The sequence below is a fragment of the Haliaeetus albicilla genome, chromosome 2 (genome assembly GCF_947461875.1).
Source record: "Haliaeetus albicilla chromosome 2, bHalAlb1.1, whole genome shotgun sequence".
Classification (NCBI taxonomy): Eukaryota; Metazoa; Chordata; class Aves; order Accipitriformes; family Accipitridae; genus Haliaeetus; species Haliaeetus albicilla.
Window position 1 is genome coordinate 1,112,464 of NC_091484.1, and position 19,932 is coordinate 1,132,395.

General features: G+C 64.5%; 1 protein-coding gene across 2 annotated transcripts; it reads left to right on the forward strand.

The window, feature by feature from the left end:
- Positions 1–1,629: 1,629 nt before the first annotated feature.
- On the forward strand, positions 1,630–18,551 carry VSTM2L (V-set and transmembrane domain containing 2 like). Of its 2 annotated transcripts, none has more exons than XM_069801164.1 (4): positions 1,630–1,893; positions 12,333–12,502; positions 13,774–13,827; positions 17,112–18,551. In XM_069801164.1, exons 1-4 carry the CDS (start codon positions 1,785–1,787, stop codon positions 17,421–17,423), a joined length of 645 nt encoding a protein of 214 aa, XP_069657265.1. In that variant the 5' UTR covers positions 1,630–1,784; the 3' UTR covers positions 17,424–18,551. The 2 variants fall into 2 exon arrangements, with proteins under 2 accessions (XP_069657265.1, XP_069657273.1); XM_069801172.1 differs by having other exon boundaries at positions 1,631–1,893; positions 13,777–13,827.
- The last annotated feature ends 1,381 nt before the right edge of the window (positions 18,552–19,932 follow it).

The following is a 19,932-nucleotide window of genomic DNA, read 5'->3' on the forward strand; positions in this document are numbered from 1 at the left end:
TAAAAAACTATTGATTTGTAACACAGGTATGAGGCAGTGCAGCTCCTGCAGTTGTGTGTGGGGATCTTCCCGGCCGAGCCAGGGGACCCTGCCTCACAGGGCGGTAATGGGAAAAACTCCTGCGCTTTCTGCTGGAGGAATCCCTGCTGAGGGAAGGGCGAAGAAATACAGTTTGTATTTTCAAGTCCAATTTAAAGAATCTCTTTGTAGCAAGCATCTGTCATCTCATGGCAGAAAACACCTGAAATAATCTGATTTTTACTGTTTATCTAGAGAGCAAATATCCTTCAGTTTGCTATGTAGTGCACAGATAATATCGTGCGAGTGAAGTCTGCACCTGTACCTTCCCTCCAGCGATGAAGCTTGGCGTTTAGGTGGAGATATACTGCCTTCGGTCTCCTTTTTACATTTTTAGACTTTTCAAAATAGGTGTATAAATCCTATAGGTCACAGTGCCATGGTTCTGATCTGCTGCAAGGCACAGGTTTGGGGAAAGGCGGGTGCTGTCAGTGGGTTTGGCCTCTAGAGTTGTACAGCTGAAGGGAGACTGGGATCTTGCCTGTTATATTAAATGCTTTTTGTGGCAGGAGCAGGTTTGCCGTTCCCAGCCTGGCAGCGTGGTTGTGCGGAACAGCCCTTGCTCCCGCTGGGAGGGTTGCTGGTGGGATCTCCCTGCCTGGCTGTGCTGCGACCAGCAACGCTCCGGCCGGGCCCTGAGGGTGGGTGTGAGCCCGCGCCACCCCCAGCTCTGCGTTTTTCATTTTAAGGTGAATCTCGCACGGTCTGGGGTGGCGATCCCTGATACACACGGGGGATTGCACCCTTGGTCTTCCCTTAACCTTTAAATAAAAGCACAAAACCACCCCCAGACAGGCCCTGGCCCTTGCCTGGCCGGGGGGGCCACCTCCCGTCCCCCTCCCAGGGCTGCAGCAGGAGCCCTGTGGGGAGCCGGCCGAGGGTGCAGGAGCCTGAGTAATGCTCCTAATTAACCGCTCATCTTATTGCCCCACAAATCATTTCTTTTCCCTGGCTGGGGGGGGCGAGGTGCATCCACCGGCCTCGCTTCCCGCACTGCCTGGGGAGTGAAACGGGGGGGGGGGGGAGTGGGGTGGGCGCTGCTCCGGGCACCGCGCCCCCGGCACCGCTCCCCGCAGGCACCCGGCCGAGCCGTACCGGGCTGTACCGTACCGGGCTGGGCTGGGCTGTGCCAGGCCGGGCCGTACCGGGCCATACCGAGCTGTACCGGATCGAGCAGTACCGGGCCATACCGAGCTGCACCGTACCGTGCCGAGCTGCACCGTACCGTACCGAGCTGTACCGTACCGTACCGTACCGGGCCGGGCCGGACCGGGCCGGGCGGCGGCGGGCGCTGTCCCGGGTGCTGGGGCCGGGACCGGTGCACCCGGGGGTCTGGCCCCGCGGGGAGCGGGGGCCAGGGCGGGCCGGGACCCCGGCGGAGACGCCCGCCCCGGTGGGGGGGGCGCGGGGGGTGTCCCGGCAGGGCGGGGCGCGGGGGTCTCGCGTGGGCGCGGCGGGCCCGGCCCCGCCCCGCGCAGTTTAAGAATGAACCGTGGGAAAAACTTTGGGGGTGTGCGCGGGGCCGGGATCCCTCCGCCGGGCGGGGGAGGCTCCGGGCGAGCCGCGGCACCGCCTCGGCGGGCGGCGCCCTCCGCGCGAGGGGAAGAGCTCCGCAGCGCGGCGGCGCCGGGACCGCGGCGCAGCCCCGGGGACAGGGCTCGGCCCGGCGGCGCCGCCGCCCCCGGGACGGACGCGCCGGCGGCAAGATGGGCGCCCTGGCCCTGGCCCTGGGGATTTTCCACTACCTGGGGCTCTACCTGCAGCTCGGCGCCGCCTCCCGGCACCCCCCGTGGGACGCCCCGGCGGCGGGCAGCGGTGAGCGCGGGCGGCGGGGCGGGCGGCGGCCGGGGCGGGAGCCGGCAGCGCTCGGAGCGCTCCCGGGGCTCGGTCCCCCGCGGGTGCCGGTGCGCGGCGGTCGCGGTCTACGGCGGCGCGGGGCTGGCGGCGGGTCGGGGCGGCCGCTGCCCGGGCAACGGGGCGGGCGGCGGGAGTCCGGTGCTGCCCGCGGCGGCGCTGGGCTCCGCCGCCGCGGGCAGCACCGCGTCGCGGTCCGTCGCGCCGGCGGCTCCGGGAGCCGGGGCGGCCCGGCCGAGCCGGGGCTGGGCTCCGCCGCTCCCGTCCCTGGGGCCCGGGGGGGGCGGCCTCTGCCTCCGCCGCTGGGCTGCCGAGCCCGGGGAGGCTTTGCACGGTGCGTCCCCGTGCACACACACCCCCCCCGCCACCGTGCAAGTGCGCATCTCCGTGCGCGTCCCCGTGCGCACCGCCGTGTAAGCGTGCGTCCCCGTGCAAGTGTGCATCCCCCCACGCGCCCGTGCAAGCGTGCATCCCTGGGCGCGCTTCCGTGTAAGTGTGCATCCCCGTGCAAGTGTGCGTTTCCGTGCACACCGCCACGTAAGCGTGCATCCCTGCGCACGCTGCCGTGCATCGTTGTGCGCTGCCACGCACCGCTGGCAGTGGGAGCGACTCTCCCAGCGGGTGCAGCGAAGCTCCCCTCCTGTCTCCCATTCCTCGCCTGCCGTGGCGGCTCCTCCGCCGGCTCTGGTGCGCGGCGGGTCGGCGGGTTGGCGGTGCTGCCAAGCCCGGCCAGGGTCCAGCCAGCGGTGGGGAAAGGGGAACCTCTTTCTCCAACCCCATTCAAAAAAGTCTGTCCTAGCATGGGGAAGGTGACGGGAGATGGAGCCCCCCCGGAGGACACCACCGAGACCCTCCTTGCTCTTTGCGGGGTGACACGGGCAGGTCTAAATCGGAGCCCGAGGAGTGATGGCCGGGTGTGTGCTGGCTGCCCAAATCCCAGCCGTCCCCCTTGCACGGCTACGGAGCTCCCGGCATGCGGAGGGGAGCTGCTCTCTGCCCCGAGGAGCCTCCAGGCACGGGAAGCCTCGGGGCCATGCCGGGGCCGGGGAGACGTGCGGTGTCCTGCAGCGATGCGGTGCGTGGGCCGGTGGGTACCTGCCTGCACAGGGAAGGGATGATCCGCCTTTGCGTTGGGGGGATAAAGGCAGGAGGGTTTCCGGACCTGCCAGCCTGGCGTGCCGGAAGGAGATGTGGGCGAAGAGCCTCCATTAGCCGCTGCTGCTCCCCTCAAGAAATTCAGCAATAGGCAAATAAATAGTGAAATGGTCGCTGTGAGGGAGCAGGGAGTGAAGGAGAAGAAATATTCCGGGAGGGTGAGTGCACTTCGGAGCCACATTACAGCTTGCTACCACGAGCAGTTCTGCAGCAACTCACTTAATCACAACAGAAACCTTTATTAACGATACTGAAAAGCAGTGAATAAGTGGGTCATGTATAATAAGCCATTTGTGTTCAGTAGGTGAATACCAATTTGATAAAAACTGTGTGTGCTGAAAACCTGTATAAATTGCTGTTTAGCAGATCAGAGATTGATCATTTCATTACTCGCTGGTACGGCTTTTCCTCCGCACCGTGAGAGCCCGCCGGGTCGGCGGCACGGAGCGGGAGGGGGGCCGGGGCCGACGGGATGGATTTGGCCGTGGCCAGTGGGGACGGGCAGGTCCTGCCAGGCTCTGCCCACAGCAGGCAGCGTCCGGGGCTCGCCGCCATCTCTGCCCGGTGCAGGCGGCCTGGAGGAGCCTCTGCTGCACCGCGAGGGTCCGGCACAGCCCAGGAGCGCGTTGGCTGTTACCTTTAACTTATCCACAGCGGGTGCAGCGAGGGAATTGCACGGGAGCAGCGTGGGCTCCGCAGGCGGCGGCGGGTGGCCGTGCCCACCTCTTGGGGTGCAGGCGGCTCCCCCAGCCTGCTGCCCTCGGGCGTGAGCAACGTGCCTCCGCTCGCACGGCAGCCAGGGCTGCTCGGGGAGGGCGAACATCTCAGCCAAAGAAAGTCCTTTCCCTGCCCCCACAGCAAAGGCTCTGCCTCAAGCGAGGATGGAGCTAGGATGGGGCGAGGCTGGAGCGAGGATGGAGCGAAGCCGGAGCGAGGATCGGCTCCATCTGCCCTGCTGCCCCCAGGAGAGCGCCTGAGCCGCAGGATCCCTCCCCACCATCCCTCCCCTACCCACAGTGCTGCCTCTCCCCCCTCTCTCTGCTTTCCTCAGGCTGGCGCCTTCAATTATTCATGCCCCCCATTGCAGACAGCCTGTGCACGCTGGGCTGGTGCCATCGCCTTTCAAACCGGCGCTAGCTGGGAAGCTCCAGCCGCCTTCCCAGCCTGCCGGCTCCGGAGCAGGAGCAGGAGCAGGAGCAGGGCAGGGAGAGCCGTTCGGTGAGCAGCTCACATTCCCGAGGAAGACAAGCCTGGCTCCTTCCTTGCATCGTTTGCAAGTGTTAGTGTCTCACCGTCAATAAAGCTGCTGTTGAAGGGCTGAAGGCTGGAGGGACCGGTGCCCCGGCTCCCCGGGGTGCTGCCCTTCTCCTTTCTTACACACCCTGATGATTATTCTATCAATTACTTTCATAAACACTTTGCATTCTGCCGGATTTTTTCACGCTTCCTGATGGGAATTCTCCACCCGATGTGTTTTTCCTGCTGCTGTTCGTGCAGTCATTCAACGCAATTACTTCTGACACCTCTCCTCATCAAATGTCTGTGCTTTCTTTTCCCTTGAAGAAGCTGACAGACGATGGGCCAGACACTGGGAATTATTACGTTAGGACAGTGACAGCTAATTTTAATCATAACGTTCCCTGTGAGCGAGGCAGCAAATCAAACAAACAGCCGGTGCGGCTGCGCACGGTCCGGGAGCCGTGGGCAGCGTGGTGGTGCCGGGGAGCAGGGACCCGGAGCGGGCCGAGGAGCCGGAGGCTCCGCTTTGCTTCCCGCTTCGGCAGGTGCCGCTCCAGGGGCCAGGGCCGGGCAGGGACCCGGCTGGGTGCTCCCTCCTTTGCAGCTCCTCTGGGATTTTGGTTCACGGTGCGAGAAAGACTCGTGCGCCTCGGGACAGACAGCCCTTCCCTGCCCTGTCTGCCGATGGCTCTGGCTCTGTCCGGGCTCCTCTTCTCCGTGGCCGGTTCCCCTGGCTGCAGTTTTGCCTCCCGCCTGGCTGCCCCCTCCCTGCCGCTCCGGCTGTGGTGGGCGTGCGGCCGGGCACCAGGGCCGTCGGCTGGGATTGACTGCGCCGGATGCGTTGATGCCTTGTGCCGTGTGCTTTGTGCCGAGCTGTACTGGGATGAGCCCACCGGCCGTGGGGCGGGCAGCGCCGGGCAGGAGGGCGCTGTGCCCGTGAGCACCGGGTGCTGCCGGCTCTGCGGGATGGGTACCTGCACCATGCATGGCGTGGGCAGCCCTCTCCGCAGCAGTTGCCAGTGTCGATGGCTCATGTTTTGGGTGCTGGCCGTGAGACCGGGGGGGGCTGATCTGCAGTGGAACGGAGCTTCTGTCTGCCCCATCCTGGTTCCTGCCTGCTGCCAGGTGCCCTGCCTGCTGGGAATCATCTCCTGCCTGCTGGGAATCATCCCCTGGCAGAGACCAGCACCAAGGCGAGTGGCGGCTGAAGGACGGCTGCACAGCGCTGCCGAGGGTCCCACCGGGAGCTGTTGTAACAGGCCATTTTAGGGTTTTTGCTACTTATACTATCAAATAACTGCGCTTCCTCATTCCCTTCGGGAGGGAATTGTCTGAGAGCCACGACTCCCCAGGAGCCAGCTGGGAGCAGCCAGTCCCCTTGCCTGGGGAAAGCTCCTCGTAGCCAGGGCTGGGCTGGGAGAGGATTCTCACCGCTGGCTTCTCTTTTGCCACAGCGGTAAAACCTGGGCATTGGGGAGGCTGCTGGGAGGGCAGGAGCTGGGGGACAGCCCAGCCATAATGGTTCACTGTTAGAAATACTCGCAGGTTTCAAGGTTAATTCCAGCTCCCTGGCAAGGTGGGCTCTGGCCTGATCACAGTCACTGAATTAGCTGGATTTTTTTTTGTTTTTAATTTATGCTGCAAATTTGAGCTAAATTTGCTGCTAATATGACAGTAAATAGGGGCAGAGAAATGGCACTCCCGTCCCCAGCGTGCCAGCGGGAGCCCTCCCGTCCCTGGCCAGCGCTCGCAGCACTCCAGCCTGACACTTCTCTTGGAAATTGCCGGAGGAGAGCAGCGCTCCCGCGGTGCCGGGGCCGGGCTGCGAGTGGCTCGGCACTGGGCGGGTGCTCACCAGGCCGGCACCCGCCAGCACGGCCGGGAGCTGCCCGAGTGCGTCTGTGGCTGGATCCATCCCGGGCTCCAGCCCCATCCCTCATCCCGTCCCCGCCGGCCGCTCACCGCCGCAGCCCTTTGCCCTGGCACAGCTGCCGGAGTCGGAGCTGCCTGCCCTGCTCTCGCCGGTGACACCGTCCGTCGCACCGCTGTGTTTATGTACCGCTTTGTGGCCATGATGTGTTTTTGGTGACCCGAGGTCAGCATCCCTGCTCGCGGGCTTGTCAGGAGGAGATGCATTCACAGATGTTAACGGGCAGATGGGAAGAGGAGGGAGGTTTCAGCCCAACCTGCATAGCACACGCCAGCAACCCTCGTGTCCCCCCTGTGGGGACAGTGTGGGGCCGGCACAGCCGGCGCGCTGGAGCGGTACCCGGGCTTCTGCTCCCAGGTCCACCCGGGGGATGCCTCCTGTGCCTTCTGATCTCCCGGGGAGACTCCTGCACAGGCAGCCTGTGCCGAGGGGTGAAGGGGTCCCGTGGCACCAAGGAGGATCCGTCCCTCCCGCGGTTACTGACCGGTGCACGTGCCGGGATGCATCTCAAGCGCCTTTGCTGCCGGCTGGACATCGGTGCCTCTGCAGTCACTGTCCCCCTCCGTCAGCCGGGGGAACGCGGGTACCTGGGGAGGGGAAGGCGCCGTCGGCTGCAGTCGCTGTCAGACACGTTTGCTTTTCCTGCAGCGGTGCAGGCGCGCGGGGCGGCACAAACCCATCGGGTCGGGAGCCAGCCCCATGCCGGGGATGCAGGGCAGGGTTTGTGCGGACTCGCCAGAGGGCAGGAGCAGGAGCAGGCCCTCGGCAGCCATCCCCGGGGAGGGCTGAGCATTGCCGACAGCCCTGGTGCCGAGCTGGAGAGCATGGAGACAGCGGGGCTGGGGGGCACAGGGAGGGGACGGCTGTCTCGGCACCTCTGCAAGGTTCTCTCTGGGGGATCTCCATACACATGCTCTGCAGCCGGCAGGGAGGGAGCAGCTCGGCTCTCCTGGCAGTGCCGCCTGCTTTCTTCTGCCTCATTTTGCCCCGTGGTGGCGGGGGGGGCCCCGGTGGCATCTGTGCTGGGAGCTGCCGGTGGTGGGAAGCTGGTGGGAGAGCGGTGCAGCCCCCAGGGTGGGTGGGTGGTGATGGCCGCACCGACCTGCCGGTACCCTCGGCAGGTCTGGGTGCTGGTGGGGACCGGCTCGCCTGGACGCAGCCTGGGGGGCCGAGCGGTTGGCGGGATGCGGCTGCTGATGGCGCTTGGGGCCAGGCTCCAGCGGAGCTGCCGGGGGCATGCCTTCGGCCAGGCTTGGGGTGCCCCTCGCCCCAGCGCGGACCCAGGGCTGCAGTGGCCATATCCAGGGCCAGTTCCCTTCCCGCTGTGTCTCATGGCACACTCCTGCTGCCGGGGCGTGGGGAGGGGGCCGCCGAGGGAGCGGATGACAGGAGTGTGAGGCTGAGCCAGCAATTAGTCCTCTAAGTGTCTTGACTCACCGAACCATAATAAACCATGAATTATGACTGGGAGCTTTGTGAAGGGAAGAATAAGCCACACTTGATCGCAGCCCACGGCATAACAGCGGCAGCCGGAGGGAGGGACGAGGGGCGGCAGAGGCGGCACGGTCCTGCACCCGCCTGCCCGGGGGCATCCTCCTCCCCTGGGGCTGGGGGAGGCCGGGAAGCCCCCAGCCCCTGTCCCTGCCCAGCGCAGGACGGAGCTAGCCCCCCGCCACCGCCGCCTGCCGCCCCTCCAGCCTGGCTGCGAGGGTCTCCTGCTCGTTTAGGCAGAGAAAGAAACATCTGATTGACCAGTGCTGTAATGGTTCGGTGGGGTAAATAACTCATGGAGCAAGCGCGAGTGGTAACTCGGTGACTAATGCGCATTTGCAAACATTCAGTATGTATTTAATCGTCCTCCAATATATGTTTACATGAACACTAACCCGAGGGCATGCCCACATCCCTGTTTAAGCCATGGCTGTCCCAGCAGCCGGCGGCTGGTGCCTTGGGGGGGGTCCGGGAAAGCCAGCACGGCTCCTTGCAGGGCTCCACCAAAACTGCGGGCAGCGGGCAGGGTCCTGGCCAGGCTCGCCGGGGCTGCGTGGCCTCGTGTGCTCCACAGGGCAGGGACAGCAGGGGGGACGGGGCAGGGGGACGGGGCAGGGGTCTGGCGGGTCATTTCCAGGTACCCGGGGCGATGCACGACCTGGCCTTGCCCCTGGCACGGGTGGGTGGGAGCCACCCTTTCCCCACTGCCCGCTTGCTGCCGGCAGCCCTCCTGCCCATGCCGAGCGGGGGCCGCAGTAATGAATCCTGCCCGCCGTGGGGAAGGAGCGTGGCAGCCTGTATATCTCTGGTTTATGAGAGCACCAAGCTGTCCCAGCAGGCGTTTTCAATTCCGTTTATCTGTGTTTCCCCATTGAGTTCATTTTATTTCCCCTGATTTTTGTTTCCTGGAAGATTTATTGATCCTGATTTGCTCAGTTTATGACAGGTAGCAGGCCATAAAGCACGCGGAGCAGCCAGCCCGTCGCCGGCCCCCTCCCTTCCCCTGCGAGGACGCGGCACCAATGTCAGCGGCGGGGAGAAGGATGGTGCTGGGTACGGAGGGGCCCGGGGTGGGCAGGGGGCCGGGGCGCTGGTCAGCTCTGGCACCTCGGCTCTCCCCTGTCCCCGCCAGCGGTGTTGGCGGGAGCGGGATCTGGGCAGCTCGGCCGCCCCTGTGCAGGGTCCGTGCCCGGCCGTGGGGCTGCTCGTGGCTGGGGGCTGCCCGGGGGGAGCCAGGATCTTCTCTGCCCCTCTGTCCCTCCCCAAAGGTGGCCCGTCCCGGTGGCCCCACAGTGGCAGGGGGCTGGGGGTCGAGGGGGCTCTGCGGACCCAGAGTGCCCTTCCACCCTACTGCCACAGCCCCTTCCGACCGACCTCCGGCGGGTCCCCAAACTGCCCGTCACTTCCAGACGCCACAGCCCCAATTAAAGCAATTCTTTGTGTTACCATTGCCAGCAGCTGCGGGTCTGGCACTCCTGCCCTTTGCTTCGGCGTCTGCTGCTGCATGGGGCGGGGGGGTCGGTCTGGCTCGGATGCCCAGTCACCGACCGGTGCGCGGGACGGAGGGTGCCCGGCAGACGTGGCTGTGCCGGGGCTCCGGCTGCAGCCTGCGCGGGGCTGAGCCGGCCAAGGAGCCGCGTGTCAGGTCAGTGTGAGGGTGGTTTTTAGCACACCCTGGAAAAGCACAGTTAAACGCTCGTGCTGGAGTTCAGCAGCTCTGCAAACACTTGAGCTCTCAGATTCCCACATGGGGGCTGGCTCCACGGCCCACCCGGTACCGACCACCCATCCCGTCCTGTGCAAAGGCTGCGCAAGTGAGCGCGGACCGGGTAGACCAAGAGCGGTCTGCCCCCAGCAAAGGGGTGACTTGATGACACTGGTCACTTGTTCCTGCAGACACCGAGCCCGGAGATGCCTCTGCCTCCTCCTCCTCACCTCACCAAGACATCCCGTCCCCGATGGCCCAGCCGCGGCTCTCCCGGGCGGCTCTCGTGGCAAAAGGGCTTCGCTGTCCCCCGGGAGCCGCCGTCCCCCTCCGGTGTTTCTGGCCGGTGTGGGGCTCAGCCCGCCCTCCTGGCACCTCTCCTGGGCCATCAGCCACATTCCGCTCTTGTGGTGCCACGTGGGACTGTCCTGCCGTGATCCTGGGGCTGGGGACTGTGCCGGCGGTGGCCTGGCTGCCCCCCCCGTCTGGGGTGTCCCAGGGTGACCACTGTGACCGGGAGAGCCAGCACAGCCCAGTGCCCTGCGGGCACCAGCTGCGTTGCATCTCTTGGCATTGGGGTCCTGGAGCCCCCTCCCCGCAGAGGGACCATGGGGTAGGAAGCTGGGATGGATGGGGCCGGCAGTGAGGCAGAAGAGGGGGACGAAGGGCTGGGATGTGGAGGGCGGGAGGGAGGGACTGGCCTCACCTTCCCTCCTGCTGTCAGACCTTATTGTCCGTCCGTCGATCCCTCTTTCATGGGTTGGTTTATGGACTGTCTGTTAGGAGCTTCCAGCTTGTCACTCACAACTGCTGCGCTGGGGAAGCGGGGAAAGGCTGGCCATGGGGAGGGGGTCGGGGCCCTGCAGACAGCAGTGGGCTCTGCGGTCCCCAGGGATGCTGTGGGAGGGGGCTGCTGGGGCAGGGGCTGCCGCGGGGCCGGCAGATCCATCAGCGGGACCTGCCCTCCTTTGGATGCACTTTGAGGCGGCCAAGCCCTGGGGTTAATTAATACATAAGCTTCCCAATTAAAATCTGAAAGAAAGAAGGTGCTTGATTCAATCAAGCCTTTTCTCCGCTCATCTGCCAAATTCCCGTCTGTGGGAGCAGATTTTAATTGTGTTCAGAGTAATTTGGACACGGCTGGAGCCCTCAGGTCATCGTCCCTGCCTCTGCTCTGCATGCCCAGCCGGGCTGCAGGGTCCCGGGGGGCTGGTGCAGTCTCTGCCGGGACCCTCTGGCTTCAGCCATCGCTCCTGCCATCAGGAATCCTGCGGAGCAAAAGCCTGATCCCGGGCCACGGCTGGGGAACAGGTGGGCGAGTGTTGGTTAATGGCTGGACGTAACGGCCCCAGCATCACCGCAGCAGGAGCACGGATGAGCCCTTTGCCGAGGAGCATCCGGCACCAGGCAGCGCCGGACCCTCCTGCTCTTCCTGCAACCCTTGACCACCAGAGCTGTTCCCCAGCCCGGGATTCCCTCCGGCACAGAGCCCGTGCGGCTGCTGGCGCCGGGGTCCCGGGTGAACAGGGGTGCAGGAGCCGCGCTGGGAATCCCACCGGGAGAACCGGGCTTGTTAAACCCTTCTGTTGGGTATTTCCCTCAGTTCCCCTGCTAAGATGGATTAAAGGAAAGCGATAAGTATATGGGATTTCCATGCGTCCGGAGGGACGGGGAGATATTAAAGGTATTAACTTTTCTGTCTGGGCTGATAATAATTCATTTTCAGAGGGGATCAGGGCTTGGCGAGAAGCCCCAGGGAGCTGCACGCCGCTCCCGACGGGGTGCATGTCCCAGCGGGCTCCGGTGGCACCGGAGGGACCTGCGCGGTGACTGTGAGCCGGCAGCGCCGGCGGCACGAGGTGACTGGTGAAGACGGGAGGGCACAGGGCACCCGGTGCAGATACGGCGGGACCCGCCCGGGCTGAGCACCACGTGCCGCAGCTGATGGCGAGGCAGGGATGGGCAGGGATGGATGGCTGGCCCCATGCTGGAGGAGAGTCCAGCTGAACCAGTTCATCCCAGTGCCGCTGCTGGCCCCAAAGCGATGCCTCTCGGGCGGTGGGGACAGGGCAGGTGACCCCCACAGCCCCTGCCCCTGCCTGCAGCCCCTGCCTGCCTCTGTGGCCGAAACGGTGGCCAGGGGAGCGCGGGGAGGCTGGCAGCCCTGGGCCCGGCCGTGCCAGCGCTGGGGGCTCAGCCCCTGTCCCTGTGCCGTGCCGTGCCGTGCCATGCCGGGCGAAGCCGCCGCAGATTGTGACAATAACATTTGCTGGTGACCTGCACGCGGGGACCATCTTTACAGAGGAACAATAATCTCTCCAGAGGAGATGAAAAGAATTCTAATTACATCTCCGAACAATATTTGTTTTGAGCAAGGAAAGCAAACCATATGGCATGTGGGAGACTGTTTGGGGGCCGCATTAAACAAGGATTTGTTTTTCGTTTATGCTCTGATCTAAGCAGAGATGCAATTGTGCTTTATTTATTTATTACACCTCGGAGGTGCGTAGGGTCCCGTGCACACTCTGGGGCAGAGGTCCGGGGGGTGGTATGGCAGCAGGGGGGCCCAGAGGCTCCTGCTCCCTCCCTTTCCTCCCGCTGCTCTTTGCAAAGTGCCAGGGGCTGGGGGGGGACCAGGCAGCTCTGCCGGTGCCGGGGAGGGGCAGTGGGGTGGGCGAGGGGCAGCCAGGGACGGGGCGGGGGGGGGTCCACCTGTGCGGCAGGGACCTGTCCCCTCTGCTGAGGGTGCCGGGTCTGTTTGGCCGGGGAAGGGTCCGGGCACTCCTGGTGACCCCGCTCGCGTGGCCGGTGGCATCATCCCTCGCCGGGATGGCGGCGCGTCCCCGCAGGCGCCCGCAGCCCTCGCTCTGTCTCCTGCAGCCCTCTTCACCGAGACGCCCCACGACATGACGGCCCAGGCGGGCGAGGACGTGGAGATGGCGTGCTCCTTCCGAGGCAGCGGCTCCCCCTCCTACTCCCTTGAGATACAGTGGTGGTACGTCCGCAACCACAAGGACTGGACGGACAAACAGACGTGGGCTTCCAACCAGGTAATGCCCCTCGTCCTCCCGCTCCGGCAGCAGCATCGACAGGCAGAGCCCTTCCCTGCACTCGCTCAGGGGGTTTTGCTTGCAGCAGCTGTTGGGGTTCGGGGGGGGGTGTCCTGTCCTTCAGCAGCATCCCCAGCGCTGACCGGACCTGCAAACAGCAGGGTCTCGCTCCCCTCCGCTCCACGCTCATGGGCAGAGAGGAGCCTGGGGGTCCCACAGCGCGGGACCACGCGTGGGGTGCCCGGCATCTGGCTGCACCGAGGATGCTCTGGGGCTGGCGAGGCTGGGCTGTCCTGGCCGCCCTTCCCAATTAGCCGAGAGGCCATGTGGCCCATCCCCTGGGACTGATCCCAGGCAGAGGCTTTGTCTTTGTGCTTGTGCCTTCTCCCATCTCATCGCAAACTGGTCCCCTTGCATCCGTCCCCGCGTCCTCCGCCCCCCCAGCCCTCCCTCGTTTTCCCCATTTCCGTGTGTATCGGTCTCAGCAAACAGCTGTCTCTTTATTTCTCTTTCTGTTCACACAGAGATAAGGGCCAAATAATGGGAAGGCAGCTTTAGGTATTTTAATGAGCCTTTATTATTGTGTCTTTGGCAGAGCTGCTACTGGTATTACCATAAATTGAGAGAAGCATCGGGGAAGTGCTGCCGCTCGGGAGCACTGCTGGGGGGCCGAGGGGGCTGCGGGGGTGAGGGGTGGCAGGGCGAGGGGTGCTGGGGACGCCCGGTGTGGGGAGCGGGCTGCGTGGCGCAGCGGGGAGCCCGGACGCCTGGTCCCCGGCGCTGCCGCTGGCTGCCGAAGGGGATTCAGGCTGCTGCCCAGCTTGCCGGCTGCTTCGGGAATATTTATGGTAATTGGGGCAGTGCTGGCTGTGAAGGGGCCGGGGTTGCCAGGGACAGGGGTCACTGCCGCAGCGGTGATGCCGCAGCGAGTGGGGCTCCGTCCCCAGCCCTGGGTCACGGGGAGCACCCGCTGATGGAGCCGAGCTGCAGCGGGGACCCACGGGCGAGCACCCCGTCCCCCCCTCCGGCTGCCGTGGTGCTCCGGTGCTGCCGTTCCCTTCCCGGCTGCCCCGTGTGGCTCCCATCTGCCCTGGGTTCCCCGGGTTTGCTGGGGCTGAGCAGCCCCCTTCTCCCTTCTCCCTCCTCTTCCTCCTCGCTCGGGGCAGCCATCCTGGGGGTGAGCAGGGGTCTGGTGGGCTCCTGCCTCCTCCCAGCCGAGCTGACAATTTCTCTTCCCTCTCTGGTCTCCCTCCCCACCCTGCTCTTCCCAGCAGCTGAAAGCATCACTGCAGGAGGAGCCTGGGAAGGACGCGACAAAAATAAGCGTGAGTTTGGATAATGGTTCTTGCAGGGGCTCCGGTCGAGGGCTCGGCTGGAACATTTCCCTGCGATGCCGGTGCTCAGTGTTGCATGGAGCTGGGGAGGGTGGGAGGTCTCCTGGGGTTTGTGTCTCTGTCCAAGGCCAGGCGCCCCGGACGAGGTGTCCTGGGAGGCAGGGGGGTGCGCTGGTCCCACTGGTGCTGCCGTGCCGCAGGGTGGGCTGGATCTGCCCCAGTTCCACGCTGGGAGCAGCCTGGACTGTGAGCCCCGTCGGCTCCTGTCGGCATCTGAGGGACACGTTTACGCTAAGGAGAAAATAATCTAATTTACTCACCGGATTAGCATCCCAAAGCCATTTAGGCTCACGTGAACAGAATGAGGAGACACTAATCAATTAAACAAAATAAACGCTCTTGGCCTCCCACTGTCAGGCACGTGTCCCCCCTCGCCGCTGTCTCTCCCTGCCTCAGGGGACTCCGTGTTTGGGGGTGCCACAGAAACAGAGCACTATCGGAAAGCGCTTCCCACCATCACCCCTGCCCTGGCAGCCTCTTCTGGCTCTTCCATTTTTCCCTCGCTGAGTGAGCAAGGGGGGACGGGGCTCGCCATGCGCCCACGGCTCCTCAGGGCCGGGTGGATCAGTCCCTCTGCCCAGCTCTCAGCCCCAGGAAATGACAAAGAGTCATTTACAAGGGGTAAAATGCCAGAAAACTTCACAACGGAGGGCATCGCCTCTCATCTCCCATCTGTGGGGAGCAGCGCCTGTAGATTCTCTTGCCGGTAACGAATCCCCCACGGGGACCATATCCCCTTTAATCTATTCATGCCGTGGGTCCCCGAGGTTTCAGCCCCTTTGGCCACCATTCCCACAATGGGCACCGCGATGCGCCCACAATCTACATCCAAACCCCAGCGGGTGCCTCCAGGATCTGTCCCTTGCCGGGGTGCCACGGCTCGCCACCCCACGACCAGCAAAGTGCTGGGGCTGCAGTCAGAGCGGCCAGAGCCCGGGCGCTGCCAGCCCCTGGGGACGATGCTGCCCACCGCGGGCGGCAGGACCCGGCAGGAAACTTTGCAAAACATCACTTGCACGGCTCGGGAGGGCTGCTGGTCCCCTCCATCCCCCCCATCCCTGCTCCTAGGGCGCAGCGCTTTGCTCCCCCCAGTGAGGATGTCGGGGTCCCAGTGCCTGATGACGACTGGGGGCCAAATCCTGTGCCGGGCAGGGACATGTGGTTGGGAGCTGGTGCCATGTTAGAGCCAAGGGAAGGCAGGTCCTGCGGCACAGCCAGTGCAGCCACACGGAGCCCAGCCGGGGTGGCAGGAGAGGCCGAGGCGGGTGCCTGAGCTGCGGAGCCATCCCGGGGCCAGTGCTCCCCCTCAGCTCGGCCGTTGCATTTTTCAGCATAATTAGGCAGTTAATTGCATGCCGGAATGTAATCGATGCATGTGCATGTGTAACCAGGATTTATTTTGAAGCGCTCGCGGTGCGATGCTTCTGCCGTTTCCTCCAGATCAAGCCAGCAGGGAGAGGCTTGAGTTTTAAACCTTGTTTTTTGTTATTTTAAATGTCCTTGATTATTAAGTGTTTACAGAATGGAGGAGATAAATGAACACGGGCAAGACACCACCACGAGCGGTTGTGATAAAATGTATGTTACAGCCACAGAGGCAATTGACTGAGAACAAACGGCAGCGTCAAACAATGCGAGACGATGTAAATCATATGCAGAAACCACCGCGTCAGGCACCCCCTTGGCCATTTTTTATCCGCCAAAACACACTTGGTGCTGGAGGCGCCGGTACCGGCTCTGCCTGGAGCCACCGTGCTTTGCGGGGCTGCGGAGAGGAAAATTGCCGCCTCCCTTTGCCATGTGGTAGCAAACACAATGGGTCTGGATTTATTTTTTCCCCCCTTCAATTCTTTAAACTCGCTGTTTGGCTGCTGAGCAGCAGCGCGTTGCAGGGCTGAGCTGGGGCTGGGCAACCTGCGGGGGTCTGTCCGGCCCGGCCCGTGCGGGGGTCTCTCCCCCTGTTCCCGCGGGGCAGCACGGGCCGTCACTGCCCTGCCCGAGCCTGCAAAGCCGTGAGCGTTACGACCGGTCATAAAATTATCCCTCCCACTCATAACCGAGCTGTGGGTTGAGGCTCGGTGACCTGCTGGGCAGCGGCTCCACGGCCACCAGCGGCACCAGCAACCCGGGGTTTTCTTTTATTAGCTCTAAATTTCCCAGCCATTAATTTCGGTCAGTGATTCCTTGCTCTTCTGACACAAAGGGGGTTTTTTGAAGCTCCTTTCCCGTGACGGCCTCGGCGCCCTGGCACGCTCACACCGGGGCCGGCAGCTCGCCTCCCTCCCGCCCCGCAGCCCCCGCCACCCCCTGCCCTGTTTCGGGAGCAGCTCGGAGCCTGCCTTGGAGAAACGGCCCTGCGGTGGGATCGGCCCCCCCGGCCCCCCATCCCCAGCGCTGCAGGATGGGTGCTCACGGCTGCAGGTGGGCTCTGAGCAGCCCCAGCCCCAGCCCTGACGTGCGGCACTGGCCGCCTCTCAGCAGCCCACGGGGCGCGGGGCAGCTGCTCGCGTGTGCTCGCGCGTGCTGGTATGTGCATGCATGTGCTTGCGTGTGCGTGTGCATGCGTGTGCCGGCGCTGGCTGCCCTCACGGCTGCAGCAGCTCAGCCCGTCGGAGGGGCCGGTGAGGGGCCCCGGTCCCCACGCTGCCGCCCACGTTTCGGTGCTGCCTCCTTTGCCTTTTGGGCCGGGAGTTTGTATCTCTTTAGTCGCGGCTCCCAGCCCCATTTCTAAACACCATAAAATCTTCAGCTAACAAATGCAGCGGCAAGTAGAAAAATGGCCTTTGCCATCCAGTGTGATTATAGGGAACAGAGCCAGGGGCCTCGGGGTGGGTTATAAATCTGATTTATTGACCCAGCCCAACAGCAGCCGCAGCTCTGGCTAGTGAATAAGTCTTAAATTTCATTGGGTGATAAATACTGAGAGCGAATCAATTTGGTAGAAAAGCTAATTAGCCGGCATGGTTCCGCATCGATCTCCGAGCCCCGCGCGGCCGGGCGCACGCCAGGGACTCCGTCGTCCCGCGGGCCGGGGCCGGGGCCGGGGTCCCCCCGTGCCGACCGCCCGGCTTCGCCCGCCTTTGCCACGTCCTCCCCAGCACGCGACCGGGGCGCGGCGTGGCGGCACGCCGGCGGGGGTGGCACTGACCCTGGCGTCTGGGGGCCGCGGGGGGGGTCCCGGGGGGCCTCCTGACCCCCCGTCTGCCCCGCCGCAGGTGGTGAAGGTGGTCGGCAGCAACATCTCCCACAAGCTGCGGCTGTCGCGGGTGAAGCCGGAGGACGAGGGGACCTACGAGTGCCGGGTGATCGACTCCAGCGACGGCAAGGCACGGCACCACAAGGTGAAGGCGTACCTGCGGGTGGAGGCGGCGGGGGACGTGGGGCACCCCCAGGACACCCAGCTGCGGGGCGCCCCGCTGCCGGACCCCGCCGCGCCGGGCTCAGCCCACGCGCACCACCACCACCACCACCACAAAGCCGGGAAGGAGCTGAAGAAGCGCTCGGCAGACGCCTCCTGTGTGCTGTAGGCGGGCGGTGCCGGGGGGGACACGCCGGAGCCCCCCGCCGCCCCGGACTCAGCGGAGCCGTCGAGGGTCCCGCGCCCCCTGCCAGAGACTGGCCCCGCCACCCCGTCTCGCCCACCGATCCCCACCACCTCCTCCTCCTCCCGCCGGCCGCTGCCGCCTCGGTTTCTTCCCCGGCCACGTGGTGCAGCGGTGCCGGGGCTCGGTGTGGGAGCAGGACCGCGTCCGCGCCAGGGGGGCATTGCTGGGACCGTGCCTGGGGCCGGGGCGTGCGCCCACACACGGTGGTCCCCGTCCTCACCGGCCCCGGGCGGGCGGGCGCCCTGCTGCTTGCTGCCACCCGCGGTGCCGCGGGCCGCCATGCGCCCCAGCTTTGCGTGCCCGGTGGAGGCCCCCCCTGCCCGCGGGACCCTCCCTGCCCTCCCTCATGCTTTGCAGAACCGTCTGTTCCCGTAGGAGGCCCAGTTTAGTTGCTCTGTTCCAGCCCCGCAGCGCGTATATAAGTTCCAGCATCCATCTTACAGACCGTGTATATCGCCTCTCCCTGCCCCTGCCTGCCCCAAAGCCACCCCAGCACGTCAAGGCCCGAGCTCAGCAGAGGAAGGACAGCGCGGCACGCTCCCGGCACGCTCCCGGCACGCTCCCCAGCACAGCCATGGCGCTGCGGGCTGTGCCGCGGCATCGCCCAGCCAGGCAGTTGCCCGCGGTCTGCGTGTGCCCAGGGAGCCGTGCCGTCGGAGCTGGCCCACTTTCACCCATCACTCCTCCTGGCCCTTTGCATTTCACGGAGGAAGGGGGGCTCGGCCATCAGCCCCATCCGCCCTCGCTCCGTCCCCGCTGCCCGTGCCGGCGTGGCTCTTGGCCGAGCTCCCCTTCCTCCTGTGCCGTGGCACCGTGGCATCCCGGCCAGGGTCCGGCTCACGGGCTCCTGTGTCACAGTGCAAATGGCAGAGCCCGTCCCCGGTGCCCCCATGGGTAAAACCACCAGTGGGGATGGGGCCGTGGGGAGGGAGAGGGGGTCCCGAGTCTCCCCATCCGGGTGCCGGGCGCTGCTCCCCCACCGCCAGTCACCCGCGCCGCCCAGCCTGCCGCCACCAGACCTGCTGCAGCTAATAAAGCTCTTTAAACGAAGCCACTGCGGGTCTGTGGTCTCTGTCCCTGGCACAGCGAGGGGACATGGCTTTGGCACTGTCTTGGTGAAAAAGGGGCACAGCTGGGGCTGCTGCTGGGCGCTGGGCTGGGGCCAGCGGGGATGGGGATGAGAATGAGGATGGGGATGGGCATGATCACCAGCAGCTGAGGGCTCAGAGCATTTAAAAGCTGCAGCTGGGGAGCTCTTTCCCCTGCCCTGTCTGGAAGCGGGGAGATGCTTTCCCATGGATGCAGGATACGGCCGGGTCCCAGGTGAGCAGGGGCTGCTCCACACCGTGGCTGCTGGGTGCAGTGGGGAGGCTGGGTGGGCTGCTGGGGTCTGGCCCCTCTCGGTGCTGCCGGGTGCCAGCCTCAACCCCTGCTTGGGCACCCGGAGCAAAGGCTTTGTCTCCAGCCAGGCGGGAGGTTGGGGTCCCTGAAATGGGGGTGCTGGCTGCCCCCCGGGGCTGGCTCTGCCCCATCTGTGGGAGAGGAGCTCCCAGCTTGGCCCCAGCTGCCAGGAGTCCCCCAGCTGCTTTGCAGTTTATTAATCCCCAGAGCGCTCACCTCTCGCTTTGCTGATATGGAGCAATTTGTCATGTGTTAGAGCAACAAAAGCAAAAGCTGCTGGCCTGGTGTCAGCCAGTGCTGGCGGCAGAGGAAGGGCACGGTGTGGCTGGTGATTGTGGGATGTGGCAAGAGCCACGCTCTCCTTCGCCGCTGGCTGAGGGTTTCACGTGCAGAGCCATGGTCTCAGGGGAGCAAATGGCACAGGAGCCTGTAAACATGCAGGGTACTTTGTCAGGAGAAAATACTAAGCAGTGGCAGGGCAAGGGAGCTGTTGTTGGAGTTTCTGCTTTGCCACAAGCAATAACAGCCTCTGCGCTGTAGTTCTCCCCAGCAGAGCCGCGGGGGTTTGTGCTGCACTTGGACACTCCTCGTCAGGGAACCGTATCACTGGAGGGGGGGAAGAGAGGGAGCAGGAGGCATCGGCCACCAGCACAGTAAAAAACAGTCTACAGAGGAGGAAGAGCCAGAGCTGCTTTCGGGAGGGTAAAAGGCTGCAAATCACCTCAAATGGAGAGTAAACAAATTGCTGTGTGGTATAGTAATTTGCAAAACCTAGAGGCGAGCTTTAAAAATAACAGGTTTTATTAGAAGAGATTAATTTTGCTGAGTTTATATGAAATCTTGTGAGCCAGAGTCAGAGGACAGGACCCCGGCAGATCCGTGTGCAGGACCCAGCAGCCCTGTGGTAGTGCCGACCCCGGGGGCTGCGTGTGGGGCCATGCCCCCAGCCCCGGGTGTGAGGGTCTCCCCAAGTTCCCGGCTGGGTTTGTGCATGGAGGAAGCAGCTGGACACGGGTTTCTTGGCTTCCCA

Coding starts and splice junctions, on each gene's coding strand:
- VSTM2L (XM_069801164.1), top strand. CDS start 1,785: ATGGGCGCCCTGGCCCTGGCCCTGGGGATTTTCCACTACCTGGGGCTC. Junction 1,894..12,332: donor CGCCCCGGCGGCGGGCAGCG/GTGAGCGCGGGC, acceptor TGTCTCCTGCAG/CCCTCTTCACCGAGACGCCC. Junction 12,503..13,773: donor AGACGTGGGCTTCCAACCAG/GTAATGCCCCTC, acceptor TGCTCTTCCCAG/CAGCTGAAAGCATCACTGCA.